The 15622-nt window shown below is 38.8% G+C and overlaps 1 protein-coding gene and 1 non-coding gene across 4 annotated transcripts in view; one reads left to right on the top strand and one right to left on the bottom strand.

Annotated features, from left to right (window-relative positions):
- The window catches only part of GABRG2 (gamma-aminobutyric acid type A receptor subunit gamma2), a 137683-nt gene that overhangs the window by 87587 nt on the left and 34474 nt on the right, over positions 1-15622 (bottom strand). Inside the window, exon 1 of one of the 3 annotated variants that reach the window (XM_037500278.2) lies at positions 7772-8097. The exons of the other annotated variants lie outside the window; for them this stretch is intronic. Within the exon in view, the coding sequence (XP_037356175.1) occupies positions 7772-7878 (107 nt within the window). The 5' untranslated portion in view covers positions 7879-8097. Of the gene's footprint in view, positions 1-7771; positions 8098-15622 lie in introns of those variants that run through there. 3 annotated transcript variants of the gene reach the window in all.
- Positions 1651-1753, top strand: LOC119237373 (small nucleolar RNA U13). Its single transcript, XR_005123309.1, has one exon. It is a non-coding gene; the product is annotated as a small nucleolar RNA U13 (small nucleolar RNA).

Raw genomic sequence — 15622 nt, 5'->3', positions numbered from 1 at the left:
CTTTATGTATATTTGTCTCAGGATGCAGACTCTGGTTCTACAACTAAAAGTGAGTTCATGACAGGATTTCAATTGCTGACAAAGGTTTTTTTTTGTGCTTAAAAATCATTCATTATTTTCCCTGCCATTAAGCTATTGGATATTTATATAGTTTTCCTTATGAATGGGTGTAAAGTATAATATCAACACTACTTATTTAGCATGCATGTTACTTCATCTATCATCAGATGATGATTATTACAATGATACAGAACTATTACTATATTTTGCACTCATATCACAATACTTCTAGGGATAAATATGATTTGGAGTTAACTTTTATTTTTACCTAAGCCACTAAATATTTTTCCCCTAAGTCACTACTACAATTTAAAGGGAACTTTGAAATTTCCTTTAAAAGCTTATTTATTCTCTAGAATAAATAATGGAGGTATTAAAAGCAAATGACCCCCCTATCAGTAAAGCAAACAGGAAAGGCCTGTTACATTTCAAAACTATTCAAGTATTTTCCTACTTTTAGAAAGAAAAATGGTGACTATAGTTGCATACTAGTCACTAGGAATGTGACTAGGAGAGTCAATCCTGCTCTACAGGTAACATTTCAGGAGTCTTGGTTAAGTCCCTTAACCTCTGCTTATCTCATTTTTCACAGCTATCTTATATTCTCATCTAACTCAGGAGGCTCATAGAGAGAATAAACATGAGCTTGCAAACATTTTTGGAAAAAGTTAAAGTCCCAGTTTCCAGAAATTATAACATCTTATTCCTCGAAAAGTTAAAACTTAAGTTATTTGTTATTAAGTTATACATACACAAGTTAATCAAGTAGTAACTTGCACAATGAGGTGATTAAAAATGTCAAGCTTCTGCACAGAAAGAAACCACCTAAAACTAAAACAAATGATACCCAACATAATGGTAAAAATATTTGTGAATCATACGTTTGACAAAGAACTGATATCAAAGATATACAAAGAACTCATAAAACGCCACAAAAGCAAAACAAAAAGTCCAGCCAATAAAATGGGCAGAAGGACAATTCTCCAAAGACATTCAGACAGCAAAAAGACACATGAAAAATGTTCACCATCATGCATTCCTGTTGAAATGCAAACCAATACCACAATGAGACACCATCTTACACCTTTAAGAACAGCCCATATCACAAAAGCCAGAAACAAGTGCCAGTGAGAATGCGAAGGGAACCCTCCTACACTGCTGCTGGGAATGCAAACTGGCCCAATTTTTGTGGAAAGCAGTATAGAGGTGTCTCAAAACTTTCAACATGGGACCTCCCCTGGTGGCGCAGCGGTTGAGCACTGGGCTGCGAGGCTGCCCGCAGCTTCTGCAGCACCGGTTCATTCCCCAGCCGCCGGCGAGGGTCCCACCAAAAAAAAAAAAACAAACAAACAACAAACTTTAAACATGGATTGCCAGTCAACCCAGTAATTCCATTCCTAGCCATTTAACCAAAATTTCAAAAACACTAATTCTAAAGGAAACTTGCACTCCCATATTTATTGCAGCACTATTTACTATAGTTAAATAACCGAAAAAAAACTAAGTGCCTACACACAGATGAATGGATCAAAAAGATGTGGTATAGATACACACTAGAATATTACTCAACCATCAAAAAAAGATAAATCAATCATTTTCCAGTTCATAAGCATGATGAGTGGGTGTTCATGACATTATGTAAGATGTGCCTCCCTTAAACCACGCAATGACACAGCCACATTACCTTATGACGTAACAAAAATCTATAATAAACTCATGCCATTTGTGGCAGTATGGATAGAGCTGGAAGAGGTTATGCTAAGTGAGTCAGAAGGAAAAGATAAATACTGGATGATGTCACCAATATGTGGAATAAGAAGTAATAAATTAAGAGTCACATAAAGACATGCTTAAACAGTAACTCTTGGCAGCTGATTACAGAAATGAAGAAGCAAAGTCGGGAGGGAGAAGAAAGGGGTAAGAACTAAGAGGGAAAGAAGCACAATGGACTATGGGTGAGTTGATGGTGGGTGCAGTAAAGTGCTACTACCTGATGAGGGAAGCCAGTTGTACAACTAAAATAAATATAAGTGGGCCTCTCTGGTGGTGCAAGGAGTTAAGATGCAACCTATGAAGAAGCTACCCGCAGCCAGGGAGCAACCCACATGGCACAGCAGACCTCTCCTGACTTGCCCACTGCTGCCCTCAGCAGTGTATTTCAGTCAGTCTGCCTGTTCTGTTCCCCACTCTGTCTCTGGTGAATCCTCTCACCCCTCACACCTCTGGCCTGTACCCCAGCTCTTGTATGCATAAATAAATAAAGCTTTAAAAAATATATAATTTTAAAAAGAGACAAAACAAAAAAAGTCAACCTTAAATGTCATAAAATATTTATAAAGCTATAGATATCCTGATATTAAAGCAGGAATATATTCCTACTTTATTAGTAGAGTTCTCTCAAAATCATCTTCCATTTTTCTGAGTATTTTATAGGTCAGTCACTTGCACCACAATATTAAGCAAGTGAGCCTGTAAATTTGATCAATGGAGGGCAAGATCTCTTCTTAAAAGTGTAATGATATGAAGCAGTTCTTTGGTAATGAGAAAATTACAAGTCAAAGTCCTTTAATTATACAGACACAGTCATTAAGAAAACATTTTCTAAGCATAATTTTGGTTCAGGAACTAAATAATGTCATTTAACATGTTCTCAAGTTCAAAAGACAACCAATAGTGAATTATTTCTAAGTATTTCTGTTTAAGATTTTCAATCAAAATAAACTTTAGAAAGCCATGATTGATGAAGCCTGAGCATCTAAAATAATGCTGTTATAAAGACTGAATATTTTAATTGTCTAATGTATCTGAAGATAGCATCAGATTATAGAAAGATTAATACTGATAATATCATAGATAATGTAGACTAGTTACTATATTATGAGAAAACAGTATTCTTTAAAAAATTACATTTAGTAAGTAATATTGGTTTGCAGCATTGTATGTATTTTTTAGGGGTACTGGTTCACACATCTATAAATATAGTGATCCCACCACACCTATCACCAAAGTCACAGTAATCTACCATAGTCCATTGGAGAAAATACTATTGATACAGTGAAACTTGTGAAAAATTCAGAAGATAGTAATAGTTCTGAAATATAACCAGTTGTCATTAACAAGCATACATATATATGTACACATATATATGCAAACACATATTATACATGTAGGTATATATATACTTATTATTATACATCCATTTCTCTATTCACATATGTACTTATAACTACTTTGTTACTTCTGATTACACTGCCTTTAAGCTTTTAAATTTTTCCATAATCTCAGCTTCCTAATCTGTCAAATAGGATTGATGATGACTCCAGATTTCAGTAAAACTTAAGTACATATATTGGTTAAAACATGTATTTAATAGATACTATACACTTAAAATATTAAAATGCAGCCCCTAGGAATATTTATATGTAAAAAGTTGGTTCAATTTACATATATATATATATATATATATATACACATACACACATGGGTATGGGGCTATGAAATTATTATGCTGTTATTATTTGGTTTCTGACATTGAAATTGTCACATAGATCTCTCATAACTCAGTAGTGGAGGGATGATACCTCTTCCTAGTTACTTCAATAGGGTGTCATATCTGGAATGTCATCCCCTGAATCCTTAAGCACACAAATTGTGTTGACACCCACAGTGGTCAAACAATTTCTGAACTGTGCTAATTACCACTTTTAACCAATCTTCCATGATCAGTAAATTTAGCAGGGAACTGAAGTATGTCCTTCTAGTGAAGTCTATTTGTGCTTTGTGTGGAAGGCCTGTCTCAGAATGGCTGGGAGTAAAAGTAGTTATGTCCTATGTAACAACACTTAACACAAGATGTGCAACAAAGATAAAGTCTTTGAAATCAGTCTTTAACTACAATTTGAGCAGAAACTCTTGGCATGAAGCAAATTTTAAAATGTGTAGAACAGAGCCCTTGACAACTACATAGTCCATAATACAAGTATTTTTAGATTAACTGTTCTAAACTATATCTGAGTATCAGAGAGGTATTTATGCAACTATTTAAATTTAAAGCCAACTTTAAAATCCACATGTGTATAGAGGGGGATAGGGTAGCTGGATTCTGGAATGTACTGAGTGATACATTTTTCATTTTTTCTTTCAGGTAGATGTTTGCCTCAGGGTAGACTATTTCAAATGCTCTGTCTATAACAATTAAATATGCTGAAAGCATGATATTTAAATCCACATATTTGGAAAGCTAGGAAAGAGCTAGTTTGTCTGTAGAGATTAATTCTGTAAACAGACAGGATCATAGTGAAGAATCACAGTACTTCCTCTGCCTGGATGGTCATAACCTGTTTAATATATAACAAAAAAAACTATGATGAGATTATTCATTGGATAAAAAACTTTAGCAATTCAAAAGAAAATTCATCTGAAGCATTTCCGTTTAGGCCACAGTTAAGAGCATAAAATACAAATCAATACTTAAAAATAAATTTTTTTAAAAGTCGGTGCAAACACTTCATAGGATTAAATTAGCAAAAATTCAATCAAATTCACCTCTGCTCAATCTATCCTTGAAAAATAATTATTGACCTAAGTGTATTATAAAATCTTGTTTTATTTTAATAGAAACAACTTTATTTCTAGTAGTTTCTCCTTACTCTAAATAATATCTGTTTTATTCCAATTTCTTTTATCTTCTAAGGGTATTTTTACTCTCAGATGGAATGCAGACACATTGAAAGAATATACAAAATTAGAATTTTTTTTAAAAACCTATACATAAGTATCTATGAATATGACATCTACATAGTTTGTGAATGTAAGTACATGCACATTTATATGCGTATGCATATTTTATTCTCTTATCCAATGTTTTCTCTTACAAGAGATGGTTTTGAGATCCTTTAGAGGGACTATTTCTTATCTTTTATGTTTGTATAATCCACTCAGTACATACAAATACAAAATTCCATATGTGAAATTGACTCACTGTGTTCAGCTCAATAGTAGATCAACAAAAATCAAAGCACTTGCAAATATTTAAAAAAGCATATACCACTTTCTTCTATGTAGACGGTCTAGGGTACTTGATGAAAATAAATATTCCCAGCTCTACGTCAGATATAAGGATTCAGAATCATTCAGTGTATATATAGCTCATGAATCTTCATTTTCATTAACAAGTCCCCCAGGTGATTCTTATGACACTGTACACAGATATGTAACAATTTAGATAATATTGAGCTTGAGAAAGTATTTCCTACTTAAGTTAGCTATTGATTATTCATATTCTCATGTCAATGTTTTGTAGTTCTCTTTGTTTTACTTTTGTGTAGCACAACTTAATGAATATAGTCAATGTGAGGAGGGGAAAATATTTTTTGGGGGACAGGTAAAAGTCAATTATTTTTTTCATTTTTCTGTCAACTTTCTAAGTGGTTCTGCCACAGAAAAACTATCATGTTCACTCTTCGGACCCCACACATTTCACAGATTAAAGCTTGTGTTTCTCCACTCTATTCAACCATTCAAATGACTTTTTATGGGATTCCAGTAAACTGAAACTGTTCTCAATCTCTGCACCAAACTGCAATGACTCCAATTTTCTGTCATCACTGAGAAATGTGAATCTCCACCCCCACTGGAGTTTCACAACAAATAACTTCAATTACTTACAGCTAGTTAAAAAGCTGTACTACACTAAGAAGTGAAAATTAAAATTTATTGCTCAGTTTTACTTTTTATATGATAATGAAAAAGGTGTGGCTATTGCAACAATCAGTCTTACATGTGTTCCTATCATAAACAATAATAAAATTGCATGGTTTTGATTAAAATAAGACCGTAGGATAAAATACTAAGAATGTTCTTATATATTTAGTTCTAAAATTGTTTACTAAGATGTATTTCATGAGTTGAAAGACATACTTGGTATGTCTTATCCACATTTTAATCCACAGGTTCCACTGATAGTAAAAATAGGAGAATGACATTTTCTACCTGAAATCCACTATTAAATTCTCTAGTTTCTGAAAAAAAATTAAGCACTATACACATTAAACAAAAAGGTGTATGTGCAAGTTCTAATAGAATTTTTTTTCCAGGAGTCTACTAAAATTTTATATAAATCATTTCCAATAAAAGGCCTTCTCCACTTATAAGAATGATAATTAATCATATACTCTTAATAAAAAAATCATATTACATTAAAAAAGAGATGAAGTCTATTTGAAGAATTAAGCAGACTGCCTCTACTTAGAAACTCCAAACAGATGCTTTCTTACTCCTTGTTTTGCCTAGATCTATTCTTTATCAGAAATCTGCATTGCCCATTACCTACCCTACAGAATGGAGGAACGAGAAGATAATTAGGTATTTTCAATAAAATAATAGCTTAACCTTCATTCCTTTCATATCTTGTTGTTACAACTACTACACAAGAGTGTCATCTCCCACAAAACTTAGAAAAATAGCTTGGTTTTTCTGTATTTCTGGTTTTTCTCTTCTTTTTCATGGAGAATTTGGTGTAATTTACAGAGCTTTATTTCAAAATGATAGTATAAAAGAGTGCAGGTAAGATACAGAGTAGACCTCTAATCTTCCTTTGGCCTGTCTGGAGATCTTGAGGGTGGGTTGGGGAGGCAGCGGGGCTGGTTAGATGGTAGATGAATGATGAATGATGAACTGTATGGGAAGGATACTTTCCTAATATTCTCAGTGGGAGAAAGTTCAAGAAAATTTAGGTGCAAAGCACTTCAGAATACACGTATGCCTCAGGGTTTGGGGTAAACCATTTCCTCCCTCCCCGTCTTTTCTGTTCAGTGCATCAAGGCTCTAAAACATTCGTGTATACTTCACAATTTTGGCATCACATCCACCTGCTTCAGATATTTTTTAACACTGCAGCAAGACCAACTCTTTCCTAGACATAAATTCCTTCATGCATTTGATCAACCACATTCTCCACCACACAGACCAGCTTCCATCTCATGGAGGGGGTAGGGATAATCAGAACATGATCCCTGGACTTCACGGATGCTCCTTGGCTCTCTCCGCCTTCTGTCTGCACTATATGGATGTCATGTGCATATTCCATAGTGAAGTCCTGAGGTTAAACAAGCCTCCATCCCCTTGGCCTTAAGCGGGACTGCTGTCCCTGGTCCTGAACCATGTTTCCCATCAGAGAGTCAGCGGTCAGGTCCATGAGGCTGGATAGAAAATCAGGCTGACTGACCTTTAGGATTCCCAGGTGTAAGCAATGCTCTGGTGTACTAGAACAGAACCCCTCCCCCTCCTCCTCTCACGTATCACCTGAGTATGAGCCAAGACACCCCCCCTCCATTTACCGCTTCCCCTCCAGACCCCCCCAACGAAAATGACTCCAACATGGCATCAAATGCCTGCGTGCCTCAGCACAGCCCACCTCGCTATCAGGTAGCAGTAATATAAAAATTCTACTCCAAACAGTCTTTATGTTAGCTTTTCCATGCCTCAACAAATGAAAAAAAAAATTCAAAGATTAATACACAAAAATCACCTTACTCTTTCCTCTCTCCCTTTTCTGTCCGATATATTCACATTCCCTAATATTACTTATAAAACCCCAATTCCCAGAAGAGTGTTTTAAATCTGGGGGAGAGGGGTGTCTCAGTAGTTCCATAAGCCCACCCCTTCCCCCACCTCCCTGGAACAAAACGACGCCGAAAATGGCACATCTTACCCGGGGTAGAGCGCTAGCAGGAGCAAGATCCACACCGTCATTTTCTGTGAAAATACAGGAGTCGAGTAGACTGAGCTTCCTGTGCTCCATCTATTTGGCGAACTCATCGCTTTTTTTTTTTCCCTTCCTCCCTCTCCCGTCTTGCCTCTGGGTAGCTGAAAAATCCCTCCCCTTTGTATTATTATGCTTATGATCTGATGGTGCCTCCCCCACCTGCCTCTAGTAGGTCCCTCACCGAGATGTACTGCTACCAGTTTCGGGAATTAATATTTAGGGAGCAGAAATAAGATCAGCACAAACGCTCACAGATACCATCAAAGCGCCAGCTCAGGGAGCGGCTTCCAAGTGGTGGTGGTGGTGGTGGGGGGTTTAATATAATTGAGGTAGGGGGAGGGCACTGGGAGAGGCGCACATCCAGACAAATAAGGGAGAGAAAGGCGCGCACACACACACAAACTCATGTCTCTCGCTCTCAAGCAGACTCCCCTAGGATTATCGTTTTTTAGGTGTGATTGCTTTTGTTTTTATTTTTCTCTTAGAGGGGGCAGGGCTGTGTGTGTGTATTTAAAAGCAATAGAAAAATAACTAGCGTCTGTGCGTGATTAACTATCACGCAGATTAACTGTGAGGTCAAAGCAGCTGAGATGCGCGCTGCTGCAGCAGGAATTAACACATGCGTGGTGTCTTCCCAGCGCGTTTTAACCCTTCACTGCACACAAGTACGCAAAAGACTGGCTTTGATGAGGAGTGAGAGGTGGTTTAGGAAGCCCTTAAACTATATCACCAATGACAGAAGGCTTGTCTCGTCAGATATGCCAAGAATTTTTTAAAATAGTGCAGTCTTAGAAATCGTGGTAACACTGGGGGGTGGGGGGTAGGGAGGAGTGGCTGTTTCTCTGTAAACCATCCTGCAGGAAAACAGATGTAGTGGATTTTCAGTTTGAATGAAGGGAGAAAACATTGACAAAATTATATTAAAAAAATAATTTCTATGCTTCCCCAGAACTCACACGTCCCTTTTCTGCTCTCCATGCCCAGTGAAAATGTAAAAACAAACTACTTGAAGGCTGAAGCACAGAGATAGCTGCATGATTAAGTAATACAGATCACAAATAGGGGATGATTTTTGTAGGGAAGGTGAGCAAAGGAGGGTAAAGAGGATGTATTTGAATATTTATTCAAATAATTTGAATATAAAGGAATTCTACTTGCTTATTGAATTTTTGTTGTTGTTATTCTACTTGGTAACAATACTGAAAATTTCTGGGGAGAATGAGTGGTATCAGTGTGCCTCCTTCGTGCCCAGAATGTTACCATGGATACTGATACACAGGCGCTATCGCTCCATACCAACCTAGTTTTTCCACTACAGAGGGAACTCCACTTATCATGGGGAAGAAACTGGAGTAGGGTTTCAAGGTTCCTAAAGAATGAAGAGACTATAGCAAACTTGCTCATGAAGAGGAACAGATGAAGCGAATCAACAGGGAATCAATTGCAAAACCAGTTCTTTTTTTCTACAAAGTCTTCCATTTAGGGAACTAGAATAAAAAGCACAGGAGGCATAGGAATAAAACAGGAGATGAGTGACTACATACGTAGCTACAATCCAAAAACATACCCATGGAAAGCAGAGAGTCACTTGTGGCTTCTGCTGATGACATAGGCTGAGGAGGTACATTCTGACAATGAAAAAAGGCTGACCAGTCACATCTGAAAACCTCCCCATTAGAAATCAGCCTTTGTAGTTATTTTATAGCATTTGGAAAACACCAATTAAAACAACAATGTTCACATGCAGCTGTTAGTGGGCTGCTTTCTATTGTGATTAAATTGCAGGCAAGCAAATGTAAAGTCCTTTCTTTGTAATTCTCTTGCTCCTCTACTTTGAAGCACTTTGGACCCTTTGTGTTTACAGTTTTTAACCAAAGTTTTAACAAAAGAGGCCTAGGTTGTCAGTAGCTTTATACTTGCTCTTAGGGAAGATATTTGATCATATTGTATTTTTGTAGGCCTACAATGACATACTCAAAGGCCTATAAACCCCAAGCAAGTGAGATAAACAAAAGGGTTGTTTTTTAATTAGGCAAGTGATGGAAAGTGGGCATATCTGCAGTGGAGCCTGCAATTGCTAGTGCCAGAGTTGCCAGAGAAAATGGAAATAAAATTATGTGAAATATCTTAAGCTTTAAAACACAAAGCAAAGAAACCAGACAAAAATGCCGGCCATTGAGTTGAAAATGTTGTTGGAAATTGTGAATTTTTTTCTTGATTGTGAGAATGAATGCTATCACCAAAGAGCAATTCAAATACTGATCAATATCCATATCATAATGATCCCTGCACCCTTTAATCAATTTCAGTAATGGAACACTTCCCAGTAGACTGAGAATCCATACAAGACACTTTGCTTTTTATAGTATCTGGGTACAATTTTAACTGTGCTATTTCTAGCTAGCAAGCTTCAGCATGTCTCTGTAGATCTCTCCTATCTGGCGGCTGTTCTCTGAAAAAAAAAAATGTATTCTAATATATGTTCTAAGTATTTTAATATATGTTTTTGCAAATACAGTCACTGGTATTTACAAGAGAACTTATCTAGTGATTTCTTTTTAATCAACTTTTGGTTACATTAATGCCCATTTTAAAGATGGTAGATTTATAATATGTACTGAAGTGGAAAATACCCACCTGGCCTGTTAATTATCTGATGTTGAGACAAAGACTCAATGTAACCTAAAGGTCCCAGGGAGTAAACTGATAAATGTTCTCAAGGCCACATTCATGCACCCTAGATAACCACTTAGAAATCTGCTTCTGTACTCCCTTTTTGCTTCAAAGTGCAAATATACCCCTGCTTAGGCAATAAGTACTCCATTACCTAATTGCTAGGGGCTCAGATTTTGGAGAAAGATCTCCTCCTCTGGGCCTGCTGGGCAAATAAAAATTTTCCCTTCTCTCTGAGTGCTGCCTGGTTCTCTAATGGAATTCTGCCATAATAGTACTATTCTAACACATTATGGCATATAAATAACCATTGATAAATATGCTTATAGTTTAATTGTAAATACATGTATATATGCATAACTATTTACATTGAAAAGCAGTGAGGAGAAAACTACCTTCTGCATCCTCTCACAAGACAAGCCTTTGAAAAGGTACTAGAGAATTGTTTCACAAGTTAATTTTCTCTTACTAAAGTTTTATTTTTAATCTGACACTGTACTATTATCACTACTATTACTATTATTATTACTATATTAATAATATGCAGAATGAATTATGAGGTCAAAGATCAGACCGGTTTGGTTTTGATACCTGATACTGTGATTTATATTAAAAGTATATATATTTGGTCTCCATCCATGGTTTCGAGCACAGAACTAGCACAGAACTCCTAAAACTCTTGGGATTTCCCAAGTAATGAGAGCTAGAGAGATGTCTTTTGTTATATAAAAGGCGATTTTGGACCCCAACCCCCAGAGCCATATAGAGAGAACTTTTAGTTCCAAGAGCAAGAGAATCTGTTTCCTGAGGTCAATGAGTTCATCAAGTTGGCTAATGAAGGCTCCATAAAAAGCCAAAGGGACTGGTTTAGGAGAGTCTCCAGGTGAGAGAACACCTGGAGATTAGGGGAGACTGATGTGCTTGAGCACTCCATGTTCTCCCCACACACACTGTCCTATGCAGCTCTACCATCTATTGTTTCTGACTTACATCCTTTTATAATGAGTCAGTGATCTAGAAGACATTTCTCTTAAGTTCTGTGAGTGGCTCTAGCAAATTAATGGAATCCAGGGAAGAGTTCTTGGGAACCTTTGATTCATAACCATTTTGTAGGAAGTACAGGTAAGTGATAACCTGGGGTTGTAACTGACCCCTGAAGGTCTGGGGATGGGTGCAGTCTTGTAGGCTGAGCCTTTTACCTGTGCAATCTGAAGCCATCTTGTAGTGCAACCATCCCATACCGGGTAGGTTCATCACCGGTTCAAGCAGACCTCTTGTTGTTTTCATGTTCTCCACTGTTCACTGCTGCACTCCCCCGCTTACTGCCGCACTCCCCCGCACTCCACGGCACTGCTCCGTACCCCACACTATGCAGCACTCCACCGCATTGCTCAGTACTCCACACCATGCCACGACGCTCCATACCACGCCATCCTCTGCCGCCCTGGCCTTACAGGCCCCGGCTCTTGGCCCAGGTGTATCCCATATACGCATGCCCACACTCTATTCCAGGTGTCCACCATCAGGCATGCATTTAGGACAGCAGGGATCCATCATCAATCCTAATGAGGGAGGGCAGAAAAGCCTGAGACTTACTTACTCTACACATCTCCAGGTAGATAATGTCAGAAGTTAAACTTATCCTACAATAAGTTAAATTGTAGGATACCCATATGGTGTCCAGAAAATTGTTTGTTGTTAATGTGGGTAAGCAGCCCTCCATGTGTTTAAACTGGTTCCAGGAACCCAAGATCTCTTATCACTGAAGAAATTAAAATATAATACTTAGGTTCCAGTTCTGGTAATGAAGAATCAGGCTAACCATCCTGAAGATCACAATTATAATTAGTGGACAAAACACTAATCAACTATGTGAAGTATTAGTGTTATAGGGCAGCCCCAATATAAAACGGGTTGCCTGACTGTGGATCCTCACCCATGCGCTTAAAGAGGACTTAAACTACAGGCACACACAAAAGGTTAACAAAAGGTTTATTTAAAAAGGAAGGGGAAATGAGGAAATGAACAACTGTAGGGTAAGGTAAAAATGTTATCAGGCTTTTCTGCCCTCCTGCCATAAGGATTGATGACAGTTCCCTGCGGTCCTGAATGCATTCCTGATGGCCCGCACCTGGAATAGGGTGTGGGCATGCTTAAGTGGATTCACCTGGGCTAAGACTGGGCTTATAAGGGTGGCATCATGGGGACACCAGCAGAAGCATGAAGAATTAGGAGAGAGCAGAACCACGAGAGAAGCAGAGAGAATGCGAGAGAATGCCGGAGAGCCCAGACAGAGTGAATACTTGCTGGGGGCTGGGAGGCCCAGCACCCTGCCTGCCCTGGACTTGGTAAATCCCAAGAGGAAAAAAGCCTGAAAAGCCAATGAGGGCTCCAGGACTCCTCCTTACCCTGTCTGCTCGGGTCATAGAGAACCTGCTCTGGGCCTGTCCTGCCCCTTACAACTCAGGGAGAAAAAGAGTGAGATAAATTCTTAAATGTGTCCTACCCGTTCTGCTGACCTGGGATCCCAAATGACCTGCCGAGACCAAGCCTGCCTGGTCAAGAGCACAAGCCAAGAGCGGGAGCCAAGAAAGAGATCCGACTCACATGGCTGGTTATAAACACAAGCCTGAGAAAATAGCTGCTTAACTTCCCCCTAACATTAGCATATTACTAAAAGGCAGAAAGTGGTAAAGATTTGACCATTGAGAGAAGAAACTGAATTGGATGAGAAAAAATATTACCTGGCTTTTTATCTAAGGACAGTAAAATAATGACCAATTTTTCCCCAATTGCCCAGAACCTTCCTAGTTTTAGCATGAAAATGTCCTACATCCATGAATATCATCAATCCCAGATGTGCTAGGTCAGAAACAGCAGAAAGCAGCAATCTTAGTGGGTTGAGATTTAAGAGTCTGGGGTGCCAGAGCAGCTTCAGTTGAGGGGAAGTCATAAAAGCAAAGTAACAAAAAAGAAGTCAGACTCCAAATCTGCATGCAAACTTCCCTTAAGTATTTGTGTTTTGGGCGATGTAGGGTCAGGACAGGCCCTAGCAGGTTTTCTAGGATCCAGCAGATGGGGGTAAAGGAGGAATCAGAGTCCTCAGTGGTTTTTGCAGCTCTTTTATTGGGATTACCATGTACAAGGCAGGCAGGTGTGCTGGGGGGCCGGGAGGCTGGCAGGCCTCCCAGCCCCCAGCAAGTCTTCACTCTATCTGGGCTCTCTGGCCTTCTCTGCTTCTCTCTCGGCTTCTCTTTCGGCTTCTCCTGATCTTCTCCGCTTCTTTATCGGATTCTACTGGTGTCCCCATGACGCCGCCCTTAAAAAGCAGTCTTAGCTCAGGTGAATTCCATCTACCTATGCCCACACCCTATTCCAGGTGCCTGCCATCAGGCATGCATTCAGGACCACAAGGATCCATCATCTATCCTGATGGCGGGAGGGCAGAAAAGCCTGACAGTTTTCCTTACCCTACAGGGAAAAAGACATCAAGAAGCCAGTAAAAGGGCCTCCCTGGTGGCACAGCGGTTGAGCACTGGGTTGCGAAGCTGCCCACAGCCTCTGTGGCGCCGGTTGGATCCCAGGCTGCAACCCAGCCACCAGAGGAGGGTCCCACATGGCGGCACAGACCTCTCCTGCCACCCGCTGCTCCCCTCAGCAGTGTACTTCGGTCTTTCTGCCTGCTCTGCTCCCGGATCTGGCTCTGGTGAATTCTCTCACCCTCCCATGCTTCTGACTGTACCCAGTGCTTGCATAAATAAATAAATAAATCTTTAAAAAAAAAAAAAAAAGAAGCCAGTAAAAGAGCAAAGACTGAAAAGTACTAAAATAGTATTTCATTTGTCACTCACTGTAGGGGATACTGAATTTGGAGATTGAATCCCACCACATTAGAGGGTCTTCACAAACACAAGGCCCATAATCCTTCTCTGTTCTATGACTAACAAGTTGCATTAAAGCTAAAGACAAAACTGAAACTAGTCAGAAAACAGTATAAAAGTAATACTGCCCAAAATTAAGCTGATATATCTGTAATTTATCTTCTATTAGAATAAAAAAGGCATTCTTCAGAGAAATATTATGTATTAGAGTGCTTGTATTATATAAAATGTCATACATGATAAATAAAAAAATCTTAAGATATGCAAATTATAGAACAAAAGGACCCATAGTAAAATAGTGAACCAAATCTGAGATGCAATTAACAAACAAGAACATTCAATCAACTATTTAAAAATAAGCAAGGAGACTCCTGATGGCGCAAAGGGTTAAGACACAACCTATGAAGCGCTCTGCAGCCACTGCAGTATGAGTTCAATCCCCAGCCAGGGAGCTACCCACATGGTACAGCAGACCCCTCCTGACTTGGCCGCCACGCTGCTCCCCTTAGCAGTGTATTTCAGTCAATCTGCCTGTTCTGTTCCATGCTCTGTCTCTGGTGAATCCTCTTACCCCCACACACACACCTCTGGCCTGTACCCCAGTTCTTGTATGCATAAATAAATCTTTTTAAAAAATAAAAATCAGTTAAGGACTTAAAGGAAAACATGATCATGGTGTGTTTTTATTATCTATGAGTACAGAGAAGGGAATATCAGCAAAGAATAAATTGTTTTTCAAAAAGCAAAACAAACTTCTAGAACTGAATTTTATAATGCCTGGGGGAAAAAAGCAAGTGTAGTTTTAATAGTAAGTTGGCAATTACAGAATAGCTATAGAAGAGATGATCAGTAAACTTGAAGACAGATCCACAAAAAAGTGTCCAATATAAAAATAAATCACATTTTTTTTTCAAAGCTACTGGAGGGCCTCCCCTGGTGGCGCAGCAGTTGAGCACTGGCTGTGAAGCTGCCCGCAGCCTCTACAGCACTGGTTCGATCCCCGGCCGCGGGCAAGGGTACCACATGGCGTGACTGGCCTCTCCTGCCCCGCCTGCTGCTCCCCTCAGCAGTGTATTTCGTCAGTCTGCCTGTTCTGTTCCCCACTCTGTCTCTGGTGAATCCTCTCACCCTCCTGTGCTTCTGACTGTACCCAGTGCTTGTATAAATAAGTAAATAAATCTTCAAAAAATATTAAAAAAAATAAAAGCTACTGGAAATTGTAAGACTATCAAACCTTCCCATA

Source organism: Talpa occidentalis, unplaced genomic scaffold, assembly GCF_014898055.3.
Source record: "Talpa occidentalis isolate TD23 unplaced genomic scaffold, MPIMG_talOcc4v2.1 talOcc4.9, whole genome shotgun sequence".
In the NCBI taxonomy this organism is placed as follows: Eukaryota; Metazoa; Chordata; class Mammalia; order Eulipotyphla; family Talpidae; genus Talpa; species Talpa occidentalis.
The sequence above is the reverse complement of the archived record's forward strand: the minus strand, read 5'-3'. Positions and strand labels throughout refer to the sequence as shown.